The sequence below is a fragment of the Syngnathus typhle genome, linkage group LG15, assembly GCF_033458585.1.
Source record: "Syngnathus typhle isolate RoL2023-S1 ecotype Sweden linkage group LG15, RoL_Styp_1.0, whole genome shotgun sequence".
Classification (NCBI taxonomy): domain Eukaryota; kingdom Metazoa; phylum Chordata; class Actinopteri; order Syngnathiformes; family Syngnathidae; genus Syngnathus; species Syngnathus typhle.
Genome location: NC_083752.1, coordinates 7159715 through 7175659, shown reverse-complemented (window position 1 = coordinate 7175659; position 15945 = coordinate 7159715). Strand labels below are relative to the sequence as shown.

Sequence of the window (15945 nt, the reverse complement as noted above, 5' to 3'; positions counted from 1 at the left end):
TGGAGCCTCCATCGCGCGGCTCGATCGATTCTCATTGATTGTCCCTGACGAGCTGCTCCACTTTCTAGCCAATGTCAGCCAGTCTGCGATCGGGAAGGAGAGAAACGAAGGAAAATCTCTGCCGCCCTGGCGGTGTCATGTCCACACACTTGGGCTGAACGCCTGCCAAGCATTCGGGACAGTCCAAAGAGGCGGACTGGAGTCTTCGGCGAGAGACTGGGAGAGAAAAAGGAAGGTCTGGGCGGGGGAGTGGATCACATTCGGCTCAAGTGAGTTCACTCGTTCACGGTTTTAGGGAAATGACGCGCATCTCAGTTTAGCATATAGTGTATATTTCAGGTATTTATTTCAAAATTCTGTTTCAATTCAGTGTTTATGAGTTGCAAACGATTGCTTGTTAATTTATTTTGCAATTTAAATCTACTTTTAAATCATTTATTTTGATATACTAGGTATGATCCATTTGTATGCCGCTTCTTCACAGCGCTTATTCTTGGGAACATATCCATAATGGTTTGGAACTTGTGTTCCAAATATTTTTAATGAAGTGGCCATTTTCAAAGATGCTGCAACAATGACACGCAGTCGGTGTCCTGTGTCGCGCGGCACTAAAAGTCCACTTCGGGATTTCTTCCGACCTCCAAAAATCTATGAAACGTGTTTGCATGTTCCTCTCGGCGAGTGGGGTTGTAGAGGTGGGATCGCGAGGACCGGAGAAGGCTGGCTGGCTGGGGGGGAACCCATGCGTCCGAGCCCCACGGAAAGTCCGCCTTTGCCAAACAACTGACGGTGAATGTTGCTTTTATTTCTCTCGTCGTTTGTTCCGATCACACGGACACGCTGCTGTAGGCTACTTGTGGAAGGAGGAGGAGGGGGAGACGCTTGTCGTTCCTTGCTGCTTTTGGGTGTTTTTTTGTCACCATTGCGCACGACAAGACTGAGAGACGAAACGCTCGGACTGTGGGAGCCCCCCTCACCCTCCTCTGCTCGGAGCGGCTCTGGTAGGTGCCAATAATACGAGTTTGTGTTTACAAATAACATTGAATGGGAAGTGCGGCAGGGGTGGGATGGATGTTTGGAGGCGGAGGGGCGGACTTTTGTTAAAGTCCCAAAAGTTGGCTGTCATCTCCCCCGCAAAGCCCCAAAAATGTTGGATCAAGCTGGCACTGCGGGAGCCGGTGCCGCAGATGCGCTTTCCGTGCTCCAGACAAAAGCGCGCTCATTTCCCAGCGACTCGCACGGTGCGTTGTCAGGGCGCCGCTGACGAGCTGCTCCCACTTTGTCACGAACAATCTCGCCTTTATTTCCATGTGGCGGCGGCGGTGGCACGGATGCGCGCGGCGTGATGGTGACCTACTGAAAACTTAAACGATTCCCTGTGTGGAAACGTTGAGTTTTGTCAACCCCTCAAACACAACCAACCAACATTAATGGTGCGTAAAAACAGCCAGGAAGTCAGTATCTTCGCATTCCAGATGGCACCTTCTCTCTTGGCTACGGATCGGTGAGCTTTTGTCCGAGCGTGAGCAAGTTCTCAGGTGTCCTTCAACGCACCACCAGGTGCAGTATATTTATGCAAGCTCTGGGTTGTGCGTCTCCAACTTTGCGTGCGTAAATGCAGGAGGAGGCGCATTACCGGATAGAGCCTGTGCGCGTCGTATAATCGTTGTCGCCATGCTTTTTAACTTCCTCTGCCTGTGTTTGTGCAGGAGGTGGGGGGAATTGAAAATGTGACGCGCTCGTCGTCGACAGCGCGTCTACGGAGTGTGTGCGTGTGTTAGTGTGTGTGTGTGTTGCATTATGTGCATCGCACGCGCTCATGCATAAAGTATCCCGCGTCTCCACAAGTTGAATCACTTGCACAAGAGTTCTAGGCGGACTGAACCAGCGTCGAGTAGCAAGGGGGAAAAACGCTGCTGTTTGTTTTGAAATGCTGACTGCGATAAGTCGCCACCTGCGCCTGCAGTGACGTCAGTTCCTCCATTTACTGCTAAATGCTCGAGAGATTGTGGCCACGGAGGAGGGTAATTGTCTAGCTGGGTGAATACTGAGAAAGTCACTGATCCAAACTAATGCCGTCTTGCTATTTTATTCCTTCACACCATATTTATACAGTTTGACTTGTTTTACTTATTTCTGCCAGAAACTTAAAAGAGACACCATGGAGACCATTTTGATTGCTCTGATGACATCCTTTAAGTGCTTTTCCTAACCACTAGGGGGCACGTTTCATAGCATCAGGGATTGTTATGATATGCTGAGATGTAATAAGCGAAACAAAACTTCATAAGAAATCAATGATGTCATCGTGTAGCAGGAAAATTATAACCATTATTTAGTGTCCAATCAGAATGTCAGGAAGTCGTGATTGAAATGGTTGTCGCTTAACCTTGCTCAAGGATGTGGGTTTGATTCCCAGTTCAAATTGAAAATATGTTAGTTCAATACAACAGTTTTATCATGCCAAATAATTAATAGCCTTGAACCAAGATGTGATTATTAAAAGGTGAGATAAGGCAATAGAGGAATATGTAAACACAAGCACTCCCTGGTATGCTTTTGTCCATCACTTATTGATCAGTCAAGCATGTCATTAACTGAACGCCCACAACGGCTGCAGTGTCATTATGGGGAGGATTGGATGGTCAGACTTGAGTCTTCAAAAAGTCAAATGTTTTGATGAGAAAATGTATTAAGGTTGCCACATATCATTTTAGGAGAACAATCGTTATATTTGTATTCTAGATATTGTTTTTATCCCGAGTATACAGTTTATGCCATATACAATCCTATTATTTGTGCAAATACTACTTGGAAGTGGCGAGTATGATGACATTGCCTTAAGCTGGCAGTTATTTCACAAAGGGTTATGTACCTGAGTATTTCTTGGCCCACCAGCAACTTCCAGGAGCCTTCACCGGTTGCCTGGCAACTGAAACGGTTTGGCAGGAAAATGTCGTAAACAACAAATTGACGTTTTGGAATAATTGACACACGAGTTGTTAATTAGAGTAGTGGGTGGAGTCGCTACTCTTGGAGAAAGCCACATATGTTGTTTGAAGATCTAATGCTAACTTAGCTAACAAGCTAATAGAGAAATATATCAAAAAGCAAGGAAACCCCATTTGGGAGATGTAAAATTTGGAGAATTAAGAAAGAAAAACAGAGACTCGGAAAACGAGACACCAAATTGACTTCAGTTGAACTCAAGTACCTCAGCAATATAATTAATCAAAGTTTATCTGCTTAATTCCGTTTGGTCCACAGACATGACCAGAAGTCACACAAATAAACTGTGGCGTCCCTGAATTGCAGCGATGCTTTGATCCCCGGATCACGTCATACCTTTTAGACCACACCCATCTGCACATTTGTCGAGTCACGCGGTTAGTCATTGACCCATATTGAACGTGTCTAGTTCTACTATTTATATCTAGGTCTGTATGCCTTGTCGCTAATCCTGTACTGACACTCATCAGATATTGACAATTCAGTTTTAGAAAACGATCATAAACAACAAATATGCTTTTGTTTAATGCTGAGGCAGCACGCAAGAGTTTGAGGGCTTTATATGTGACTAATAATTACACCGCTGTCAACTTGGAGCAACCAGAGGTGTAAATTTGAACATGAAGCACGGTAGCAAGTCTGTGATACAGGAAATTGAGTTACAAGGCCTTAAGTACAAAACGCTACTAAATTATCTGGTTTCATCTGGCATTTAGAAGCGCGGGAGTGACGTTTGTGGTTTAAGGGACAGTTCACGTCAGGACAGTAACACCTTCAGCTAGTGATGCGGCTAGAGTATCGAAAAAGCAATGACGCTAGGTTGTTCAGTCCGAGACTGCGTCCCGCATTCAAGGTTGATGGTGCCGAGATTGTGACTGATAGAATCGTGTGACCACTCACAAAGTGTGAACATTGTGTTTATGAAATACACAAATATTTCAACACTACCAATGCGCTGTGCTGCTCTTTCGCTCCAACTTGACTGCAACAGAATGAACATCTTAGCATGGATTTTCATAACTTCCTTTTTTCTTTAAAGACTTGTATAACAACTTCACAAAGGTGATAATGCCGTAGTATGCATGCCAAGCCAGTAGGGGGCAGTGTAACGGGTTTTATACGAGATCATTTTTGTCCAGACAGACATGATAGAGTTGTTAACATGGTGAGTTGTGGATAAAAATGTCTCTAAACTGTGATAATAAGTGTTGTAAATAATAATAATAATAATAATAATATATTTTTAAATGGATCTTTAAATGGATCCAAAGACTAACAAAATTCAATTGTAACACTTTTAAAAATCACACTTGAGAGATGATCATTTTTACGCCTAAACAAATTGACGGGACCCTTTGGTAGCTAGCAAGCTCAGGAAAGCCACAAATCAAAGATGATCTTCTAAATTGTCTACTGTAAAGTGAATGAGACCATAATTTACAACGGGAGCATGCTTGTGTATTGAAAAGGACTTAAAGAGAGCACTTGAGGTCATAAAGTCTTTAAGATAATTAGAATGCGGTAGTAAATATCTGGTCATTAAATATAATGAATACCTAAGGCTCATGTGAAATGCGCATGATTATTCAGACCAGCCACATTAGTTTCCAACCTTCCAAATATTCGAGCTATTTGTGAAATTACTGAGGATCTTTCGAGCCAACGTGTCGCTGCGTTGTTGTCAGTCGGAAGGTGTTGCCCGGACTGTCGCAGAGCAAGTCAGCAGTATCTAAAGTGCTGCGTCATATCCACACTATCAATTAAAAGGCTCAAACAACCGCAGTGACAATACGTGTCATTTGAAGACCGAGTATGGCGTCATCACGCGGTCGGCTCGGTAAGAATAGACTGCCAGCTGGCCAGCTGACCGGTCGGAATAAAACCATTACACTAGATCAGAGATTTTCTTGAAAGTATTTTCATGGGTCCTCACTGCCAGTTTTGTCACTTTGGAGATGACTTGAGAACTCATTTATTCTAGTGATTGATTATATGCCAATTCATTAATCTCATGCAACACTCAAGGCTTTTAACACGTTTAATGTATTTAGAACATTGATGAAGCGGCTGGATCAGAGCTGGATATTCTCCCAGGCCTTGATTAATCAAGAAATAGTGCTGGGCAAGTGCCCAAGCTCGCCCGATTTACTTGTACAGACGCGCAGCTGCCAGATCCCAACTCGGAGTGCGTGAAATTCAAATGTCTATCAATAACCACTTAGCTGCTTTTAACTACATGAAAGTATTGGGGAATGAGCACTAAACGTGTAAGTCTTCTTGTCTCCTGTTATATAAAACCCGCACGTATCGTTGTGTGATGACTCGCAGCGCTTTTATGCTTTCACCCGCAACAGCGCGGAGATGCAATTAGCGTCGAGATGCTTCGGGGAAACCGGACCCTGGTCAGTGGCGTAGTGGGAGAAACTGAAACTATGGGGCCGAGGGGCTGTGGAGCTGGCTCTGGTTCGCTGGCGCCACATCCCCCTGAGCTGGTGAGAATGTGGGGGCTGTGCTCTTGCCTTTGAAGCTTTACCTCCCACTAATTCTGGCCTTCCAATTTCCACACACTGCACAGACACCCCCCCCAGCTCACCCCACCCTCCTCCGCCCGCCGTCCTCTCCCCCTCCTTTTCCCTTTGTTTGCCTTATAAGGAATGGCCCGGCCATTTCCTCAGCTTTTCTGTGGGAGGTGGCGTGCTTGTTTGTGAACACGGACAGGTCAGGAGAATACGAGCATAGTTTGCCTTTTCATAGATGAGCAGCCACAGGAATCTCAGGCCAAGTGGATGAATGAGTCTGTGTCCAGTGGGGAGTCTCGCCCTACCTGCTTGACAAATGCTCTTCTCTCTCACAATTGTCTCACTAAAACCCAAATATTTTAGTTGAATCTATTCTAGCTGGTCAGATTGAACACGTCATTGAGCACGTAATGATTGTTGAATCATCTCAAACAATTCAACTGAAGGGGTATGATAAAAAAATCGATTCATACGATGCGAGCTCATTGAATCAAACCAAATGGAATTGTTCCTCTTTAAAATATACCGAGCTACGTACCCAATCTTTTACTGGAGAGATTTACGTCTGAACAAAAACGCCACAGTTTTAGTAAGCTACTGACAAATTCATTCATTTAGTAAAATAACAACGACAAAGTCATTATGCTGTTTTTACACCCCTACTAATACTAATTTTCTCAGTTTTTTTAATACCTGTTAGTTTTGCTAGTTTAACTAATGCTGTCTCATTACTTCAAATAGATGCATTTAAGAATGTGTTGATATTGTTGTAATTTGATGAACCGAAATGGATTTTGATTAATTAGCACACCGCTTTCTTCTCTCCATGTGTTAAGGTTCCAGATGGCCCATGGAAGAACGTGGATGAGGGCTTAGTTGTCGAGCAGGCAGAAGGCCTGTCTGTTGTCGGTTGGCTGATTAGTCCATCAAGGAGTGGCGGCGCTCTCACCGGGGGCACAGAACGGACCAAGAAAAGGTTCCCCTCGCTCGTCCCTGCCCCCTTTCCTCCCTCACCCCCAACCCAGGCGGCGCATACGCTCCGGACCATGTCGAGCAGGCTGTCCCAGGGGGGCCGGACTGAGGACCTGGAGCGGGGTAGCTGCAAACAGGACTCTCCTGTTATAGAACGCAGGAACCGCAGCGGCATCATCAGTGCCCCTTTAAACAGGAGCCTTAAGAACTCCCGCACCCTTTCGCAGTACACGGCGGTCTCCTCCGCCACCACCAATGGACACAAAGACAACCGTGAGACAAAGAGCCACACGGCCAAGCCTCAAGCACCTCCACCACCCCAGCCCACCGTCTCGGCACTGGCAGCGGCCAAGTTGGACCGGACCCTGGAACAGGTTCTGGAGGGACAGAATGGCTTGCTGCACTTTGCCCAGGCAGCCGCGTTATTAAAGCGGGCCGGTATGGAGCACATGCTTCTGCCTGGGGGCATGGGAGTGGGAGTTGGCGGAGGAGACGCGGGCTCGGGGGCTAGCGATTTGGAGGGTACGTCTGTCACGGACGCCGTAGGTGGTCCTGTTGACTTCCCATATGGAGTAGGGGGCGGCTTCCCCTTCAACCCGGGCCTTTTCATCATGACGCCGGCTGGAGTGTTTCTCGCGGACAGCGCGCTGCACATGGCCGGCCTGACCGAATACCCGGCGCAGAACGAGCTGGCCTCCGCTATCAACTCCGGGAAAAAGAAGCGAAAACGTTGTGGCATGTGCCCACCTTGCCGGCGGCGGATTAACTGTGAGCAGTGTAGCAGCTGCCGGAATCGCAAGACGGGCCATCAGATCTGCAAGTTTCGAAAATGTGAGGAACTGAAAAAGAAGCCCTCTGCTGCTTTGGAGGTAAGAAGGTGTGGCCCATAAATGAGGAATTGTGTCAATGATGTCAAAAATAAATAAATAAATAAATAAATAAATAAGTAAGTAAGTAAGTAAGTAAGTAAGTAAGTAAGTAAGTAAGTAAGTAAGTAAGTAAGTAAGTAAGTAAGTAAGTAAGTAAGTAAGTAAGTAAGTAAGTAAGTAAGTAAGTAAGTAAGTAAGTAAGTAAGTAAGTAAGTAAGTAAGTAAATAAATAAATAAATAAATAAATAAATTTTTTAAAAGTGTATATATACTGAAATGAAAAATGAAATAATAAAATAAATAAATAGATTTAAAATAAATGAATAGGTTTATTTATAAAAGCACCTAAAACAGCGACCGGCCATTGGATTCATCTGTTAATGGTGTCGGATGGGGTTTAGGTGAGCGGCATCTGAGGTTGGGGAATGAAGTTGTGACAGGTGGTGTGAGCTCTGTGTACCATAATCATAACCTCACCCATCACCTACCGCAGGAGTTGGTTAAGGTCGAAAAACTTCCATTTGGGAATTTTCAGTTTGCTCACGTCCTGCTTACACATGCACGTTAATATTTTGGCCAAAGCGGGCGGAAGAAATGTAGCGTTAGTTGGCAAAGTGATGGTAATTGTGTACAGTATGTGTTTGTGTGTAGGTGTGCGTAAGGACGTGCGTGTGCATGTAATGTGGTCCATCTGGCCTTGGAGCCGTCATCTGGAGCACCAGGTGTCAGCATGGCACACGTGCCCCCCCCCTCCCCTCCCCTCTTTTCCTGCCCTTGTCCTTCTCTCCGGTGACACCCCCGCTCATCTAAATGGCCTCGGAAAAAAACATACTGCCCTTTACCTCCGTCGCTCTCGGTGGCTTAACCAAGCATGGCTGCGGTGACAGAATGACCGATCGTGAAATTAATTTTGGCAGATGTTCCATCGAAAAAGAAAATGAACGCTCCTTATCAGTTGATGAGAGAATCACTTACTTTGTTATAAAACAAAGACTGCTTTGTTCCTTTGTGAAAGGAGTAGTGCTTGTTATTGGCGATTTAATGAGTCTAAATATGGATTATATGGTCAAATGTATTGGGACACCTGGAGAGTCGATCTATAGCATCTTTCTTTGTCGTTCATCCTAAAATGAATGAGGTTGTGCCCTCAAGTTCTTCCACAGCAAAGTCACCCAACTATGCATTTATGGACTTTGAGCACTGCGACACAGAAACTGGCCTTCTGCAAACTCTTCCCACTACAACGGAGAACATGGATTTTTTTAACCTTTTGTTTAAATTGTATGTAATGAGTCATATGCCCTTAAAAAAGGGTTGTTGGCAAGTTTGAAAGACATCACTGACTGATTATTTCCGTCTACTTTGGGACTATTTTAATGTAACTAGAGGGGATGTGGTCTTAATTGATGATTTGCAAGCGACGGGGTCATGGTAATTAACCTGATGTTCACACCAGTGATGCCGGAGCAACAAAGGGAAGCTTGAATATTCATGAACGCTGATGCCGATACGGGTCATCACGTAGCTCGCAACGTCACAGTCCAGCGGCGCTTCAATTATATGAAATAGACTTTAATGATATCATAAACCTGCAGGGTTTAATAGTTGCCTAACTGGCACAAGTAGGAGTGCTTATTCATTAATTACAGAAATCTATATTCATCCAAATGTCATTTGTCATCACATTCAAGTATACCCGTGAAGCATATGTTCCTCTTTATGTTGCATTTTCATTTAATTAGATAAATTCAGCATCACAAAACTCTAATGAATGTTATTAAAGGATTAAGTTATGTTATAATCTTCTCCTAATGACAGGAGGGGGAAAAAAAACACCATAGGCCCCGATGTTGTAAAATAATGTACACATGTTGTAAAGTAATTGAGCAGTGAGTTAGACTAAAGAGACACCGGCGTCACCCAAGATGACAAATGAGGGTCAAGAGGGGAAAGCGGTTGAGTGAAAGAGAAAAACGAAGATGAAGCCATGTGATTACATCCCATCTACACACGCAGAAAGCATCAAAGGGTCCACTTGTTGTGCCGCACGTAAATATGAAAATAAATCATGACTGTTTATCAATTTAACAGGGACACCTCAGTATCCGTAATGACGATAAAGCAAAATCTCACCACTGTGTTTAAAACAAATGTTGCAGCAGCGGTTTCACAGTAACACAACTTCCCGCCGGCAAAACTACGTCTTGTCTTAGCAGGCTTTGTTATTAAGTCAACAGCTCTTGTCCTGCAGGTGTTTAGATCCCAAAACACAGCCTGCCCTGCACAGAGACGTCATCGGCGCACGCCAAATGTCAAATGACCAGATGCATGACCGGTTTCTGCATTTGAGAAGAATAGTCTGTTTTTCTTACCGCTTCCCGTCAACGTGTTCAGGCTAGAGAAACTAGACACCACAGGAGGGGAAAAGCTGATTACCTTGCTAACTTACGAGCTAAATAATAAGAGGTATTGCTAAAATATGTACCGTAATTTTCGGACTATAAGTCGCGGTTTTTTTTCATAGTTTGGGTGGGGGGGCGACTTATACTCAGGAGCGACTTATATACATATATAAGTTTTTTTCTTCACTTTTTTGGGCATTTTATGGCTGGTGCGACTTATACTCCGGTGGGACTTATAGTCTGAAAATTACGGTAATAAGTGTAAAAGGTTTGAGAATGAAAAAATATCAGCAACTTGACAGAATATCCGATAATGCTTTAAAACAACTGAGCTCGGAGCTATTGAAAAAAAAAAAAATAGCCAAACTGTTTTAGCAGAAAATTCACAACGGTTATCTTTTAGACTAATTTTCATACAAGGGAAGTTAGAATAAGTACTTGGTTGTGTAATTTTACACTTGGTGGGTGGGTAGGCGCATCAGAGCCCCATATATTCATAAAAAAGCAATTAAAAGTCACATTTCTATAATATGTCCTCTTTAAAATTCAAGGGGAACTAAAAGGTCAAGACCAAGCCATAACTGAGATTTAGTTCATAAAAATGTTTCCATTTGTATATGAGACTGATTCTATCATAAAGCACAAGGCTCTGCGATGTGTGTGACTTTACCTCAAATAAGCAAAATAGAAGTTATTGCAAAGTTAACATTGTGGTGAGTCTATGGTTTTGCTTCTTAAAACGTTCGAAACGTCATTTTACTGCATTTGCATGAAAAGGTTGTCGCGCGTGCCTTCAAGATCCCTCTAGACATCCGCGTCGATACACAAGCTCAGTCCGGCGAGCGAGATGCTTAATTTCAGGGTGTTGACGGCGGCTCAAAGAGGAGCGTAAAATCAGCAAGCGAGGGGGAGTTTGCATGCAGAGGCCTTTGCCACCTTGCCGCTCGCTGACGCAGAACGTCTGCATTTATTCTGAGAATGCAACGTTTGATGGAGACGTGTGGGAAGGCATAGTTGTTTGGCTTGTGTTGCGAATGTGAAAGTGGTGTCACTTTATTCATCTGTTAAATGCATTGGAACTTTTCATAGCTAACATCATGATAGTTAATAGAGATTTGTAGCTCTAGGTCAGGGGTGTCAAATTCATTTTTCATCATAGTCATAGTTTCCCTCGGTAGGCCGTTATGACTGTCAACGTCTTCTGGATACATACAGTATAGGGTACACAACAAACTGATGCATAACTGGTTTTGAAATCAGAGACTAGTAAAAAAAAAATCAAATATTTTTAAAAAGACGAATGGTAATAAAAATTGCTAGGAATGTCTATTTTTTTTAAATGAAGACAAGTAATTTTAGTAATGACACAAAGTCGATGCAAAATCTGTCTTTGCATAAAATAATGTGGTGGGCCAAGTCATGCTCATTTTTTACCAATAATTTTTCCGTGAGAGCCATACCATTTAAAAAAAACGGCTAGATACTAGTAAATGCATGTATTTTAATTAAGACCAATGATTTTTTGGAGTGTACTAATGTATTTTTAATAAAGTCACCAAAAGAGCCATAGGTTCCCGACGTCTGCTCTAGGTAGTACAATTTGAATATTTGCGGCTACTTCATGAGATGACAGTTCTCTGAATGATTATGGCCTCATGAACTTTCTTTCCTGCATCCAAAACGTTGGGCAGCAGAGGCTCATGCAAAGTGACAGGCATGCCGACTGGCACCAAAACACATGTGGGACATGTGAACATGTTGGGCAAGCTGCTGAGCACACTGAGCGATAAGTTATAAGAAGAATCAAGGAGAAAGATGGCTGTGAGGAAGAACAAGATTAACTAAAGGCGACGTCTGGAATAAGAAAAAAAAATAGTCTGAGCTAAAAGTCAGATTCACAGCGGCTTTAATTGGCTGAAAGGAATTTCTATGCGTAACAACATGCACTTTACTCTGAAATGTCATTACAAGTTGAAATTAGCTCACTGTAGAAACAATTAGAGAACAGACTACAGAGCAATACCCGCTTCTGTGAGATATGGTAGACAAATTGTTGTGCTATGAGAAGACAAATGTGCCCATCTTGATTGGAGGGAAAAAAACATCGATTGAAGTGACTGGCTACGTTACCCCCTCAGATCGCATCTACTTGAACTGGCGCAATCAGCGATAGCGGGAAAAACATTTTTTTTACCCGCCCGTATTTACTCCCATTTACCATTGATTGCACGTAGTTAATGAGGAAATACAGCAGTTAAAGTTCATTTGATGAATGTGCTTTTCTCGCCACGTATTACGACATACTAAATCCAGACCTTACCGGCTTTTTGACATCTGTGGCGGCGCCAGATGTTGCTGCTGTCCTCCTGGCTGTCTCACCGGCTAAGTGCTTCTCTAGAAAGGTCGTCACAGAGACACATGAGGGGTTAACAACACAGACTATAAAATGATTCTAGCAATAGGCTGCCTGTGAGTCTTACATTATGGTTGATATTTATAATTTGGTGGTACTCTTTTAAAATAAGACTTACAGTTTTATCAACTTTTTCACACCCAGTGGAAGCCAATCAGTCAGTCAATCACGCCAAAGTCATGATGCCCATTAATAATAATAATAATAAAAATACAGTTCGTTATGCATGTTGCAAACATTTGACCTGCAGTATGTGCTTCTAAGCTGCAAATATTTTAAAGATCATCGTGCCCCACATGTGTGTGTGTGTGGGGGGGGGGGGGGACTCCAGTGAGGGCTGCTGTTAAGTCCCTTAAACAACAGACTGAAGCTACACAAGCAAAGCCATGTACTTTGACAGTTCATTTGACTATTTACAATGATAAAGAAAATATTTAAAATCATGCATTACTTAGCATGCAAGACTAACGTCTTATCTGAAATGGTTGCACTTTTGCTCATTTAAAAAAGTGATTCTCAAACATTTTTAAGTGGTGCGAATGTGTTCTTTCTATGGTTGTTCTAAGAATTCTCACCTGCTGACTCCTTAGTTGGACAAAGGACCCGAGCAACTGGGAAAGGCTGCCTCTGTATGTGCCTGATTGCTAAATTATTTTATCAATTTTTCTGGCCAAATGATTTAAGACTAAATTCAGTGGTCCGTGCAGAAATCATGACACGTTGGTGTTTTGATTTTATGAAAAGACTGTTGGGATTTTTAGGGGTAACATTGAAGCAACACAATTTTCCAAGAAATTTATTGTCCTTGTGATGTTTTCAAACATATAAAACTTCTTGGGTACTCAGCCTTAAAAAAAAAAAGTGCTTTTTCAACATCAGCAGTATTTGCACTGTCAAGAGAATGGGTGGATGGATAAATATTTTGTCAGTGCAAATAATATGTATAGCAAATAGCGTATGTAGTGTTTAAATGGCCTTCCGGGGCAGGTTTGCAAGCCACGCATCCTTTTATTCCCATGCCCGAATCCTTAAAACGTCCACCGTCAGGTGCGATAAAAAAAATGTGAACTTGAATGCATCACGCATGAGAATTTCTCACTGTATGGTGTGACTTCAGGAGTGTATTATCATGCCAGCGCGTGTGGAGGTGTGTGACTGTACTCAAATACATTTTGGCTTTGGTGTGAGAGTGTGTGTGGGTGCATGAGTGACTTTTCAGGAAGCTCACCATGCTGATCGTGTCTTTGTTCGTACTGATTGGTGGACCTCAGCACACTTTTGCAGCAAACAGTGTGCATGTGTGCCGCTCCTGTCGTGCAGATAGCCACAGTGAAGGAGGTTGCGGCGGCGCCGGAGAGTGGCATCGTCGTTAATGATGGCGTGGGAGAGCCACCCGTGTGGTGGCTAAATAATAAATGTGGCCTATCGTTTTTTATGTGAAGCTTTTCCCGGCGTCTAATGGCTCATACACTCAACCCTGAGAGTGGCATGTCATTTATGAACCAAAATAGCAAACAAGCCAGTTTCACTCCCTAAATTTGGAAATCTGAGAGCAGTCAAAGCAATAAAAACAACATTAAAGTCATTCAATGTTAAATAAATGTGTTGAAAAGAACATTGTACCCCCTTCCCCATAGAGCAGGGGTGTCAAACAATTTTTTTTCACGGGCCGCATTGTAGTCATAGCTTCTTTCGGAGGGCCATTATGACTGTCAGCCCAAATAGATGTATGAGCACTTCATATTATAGACAGTAAAAGCTACAAAACAAACTGACAAATAACTCATTTTCAAATCAGACAAGTAAAAACTGGTCAAATATTAAAAAAAAAAGATATTGAAGACAATTTGCAATTCTAGTAATGACACACGAATTTGATGCACAATTTATAATACTAAATAAGTGAATATAAAAAGTCTACACACCCCTGTTCAACTGTAAGGATTCTGTGATATTACGAGACCAAAATAAATCATTTTCTTTTTTATCCGACACCTGTTATGTGATCATAGCTGTATATCTTTATTATTTTTTTTAAAAATTATTTTCCATGGCCCAATGGGACCAATGTTGAACTAGTCGCAATATTTATGCTGCAATATATAATATATGCTCTAAAGTGCACCTTTTTTCACGAGTAATTTGCAACTTCTCCTTCCTGTTCTCCACCCCCCCCCCCTCTCCTCTTCTGTTTTTCCAAGAAGGTGATGCTTCCTACAGGAGCGGCGTTCCGGTGGTTCCAGTAGGACTTCTCCTCCACTCCCGTACCCAAAGCTCTGCCATCAAGTGCAATGCCAACTCTTGGATTGTCTCCGCAAAACAGACACTGGCTAATAAATACACGACAAAAAGGAAAAAAAAATACTTAAACGGTAAAAACAAACAAAAACAAAGCAGAAAAAACGGCTAATGGATGCGCCGACTTATTCCTTGAACCAAAAATGAAGCGTAAAGAGAAGCATCTACGGAAACTTTAATTCCCTTTTCTATGTTTCCATTTTGGTACCTTTTGTCCTTTTTCCAGCAGCTTTTTTTCCATGTCGCCTGAACACTGAACTGTTTATTGCCAGAAGCAGAAATGATGGGCCCCAGTGTGGACAATCAACTAATTTCTGTGTTTGGTGTTAATGTTGTTCATGTGTGGAAAGATACAGTACTTGTGTAGAGAATGTACTTTTACAGCTACATATTTTAAAACTAGTGGCTCATGGCAAACATTCTTGTAATTCTTTACCATTATGTTACTGAAACAATGGTTAAACTATTTGACCGTTGACAAACAACAAAATGGTTAAGCGACAGATTTTCACATTCGGATGCTGTAAAATTTCATATCCAAACCGGAAACAGAATCGGAGACTCCGCCGTAACGTCGTCCGTCATCATCAGCCCTCGTCTGCATTTCCAAACTACGTTGGCCCCTACTGAGCATGCCCCATAGCATGCTATCCGGCCGATAGCACTAAGAGACAGCACTTGCTCTGAGTCTACCCTACTGAACGCACTGAAAGAAGTTTTTTTTTTTTTTTTGTATTTGTTCTATTTTCATGATTTTTGTTACGTTGCCGGGTAGCTGCAGCTCTTAAGAATAACCAATCTTTGTATTTGTTTAGAAAATTGGACTGGTTTTTGTGAATAAAGAGGAATGCATGTATTCATGTCGAATGTACAATTGGAATGTTTGTTAAGTTTGTCTTTTTAAAGACCAACTCATTGGATAAAAAAAAAGATTTTCCATTCGAGAGACTGCAATAGGAAAAAAAAAGTCATCACTGTTAGCATCGCAACACCTTCGTTAAGTGTACAAGTGGAGTTCCTGGTAAGATATTTTCAAGGGGAGAACACGTAAACGCCCCGCAGGAAGGCCAGAGCTGAGATTCGAACCTTGAACCGCAAGGCTGATATGCTAACCGCAATCGCATCATGCGGCGGCCACCCTGCCTAACATCACAACACTAAATCTTGACTGACAGATGTGAAAGCTCAAATGTAATTTCTGTCAAGATACACTGTACATTTGTAGACTGGAGTCAAAAAAAAAAGACAGTTTGGCATAACTTCTCCATCTTCTTGTCATATGTTATGAGAAATGTTACAAAAATCCAAAGAAAATACAAAACATATTTTGGCGACTTTACGTATACGTACTTTTTTCCTTAAAATCATGTTGATTAACAAATTGCACAACCTCGGGCTTGTCTGACTTTAGAGTTAGCACTGACGCTGCTAAAGAAGCCTAAATAGAATGTTGTCTGTTTCCT

The 15945-nt window shown here is 42.5% G+C and overlaps 1 protein-coding gene across 5 annotated transcripts; it reads left to right on the top strand.

Annotated features, from left to right (window-relative positions):
- Positions 1 to 15362, top strand: cxxc5a (CXXC finger protein 5a). Of its 5 annotated transcripts, none has more exons than XM_061300019.1 (3): positions 1 to 269; positions 6365 to 7369; positions 14386 to 15362. In XM_061300019.1, the coding sequence occupies exons 2-3, from the start codon at positions 6575 to 6577 to the stop codon at positions 14428 to 14430; spliced, it is 840 nt and encodes a 279-aa protein (XP_061156003.1). In that variant the 5' UTR covers positions 1 to 269; positions 6365 to 6574; the 3' UTR covers positions 14431 to 15362. The 5 variants fall into 5 exon arrangements, with proteins under 5 accessions (XP_061156003.1, XP_061156002.1, XP_061156001.1 ...); XM_061300018.1 differs by lacking the exon at positions 1 to 269 and adding an exon at positions 632 to 789; XM_061300017.1 differs by lacking the exon at positions 1 to 269 and adding an exon at positions 642 to 1001.
- The last annotated feature ends 583 nt before the right edge of the window (positions 15363 to 15945 follow it).

Coding starts and splice junctions, on each gene's coding strand:
- cxxc5a (XM_061300015.1), top strand. Junction 7,370..14,385: donor AGCCCTCTGCTGCTTTGGAG/GTAAGAAGGTGT, acceptor TGTTTTTCCAAG/AAGGTGATGCTTCCTACAGG.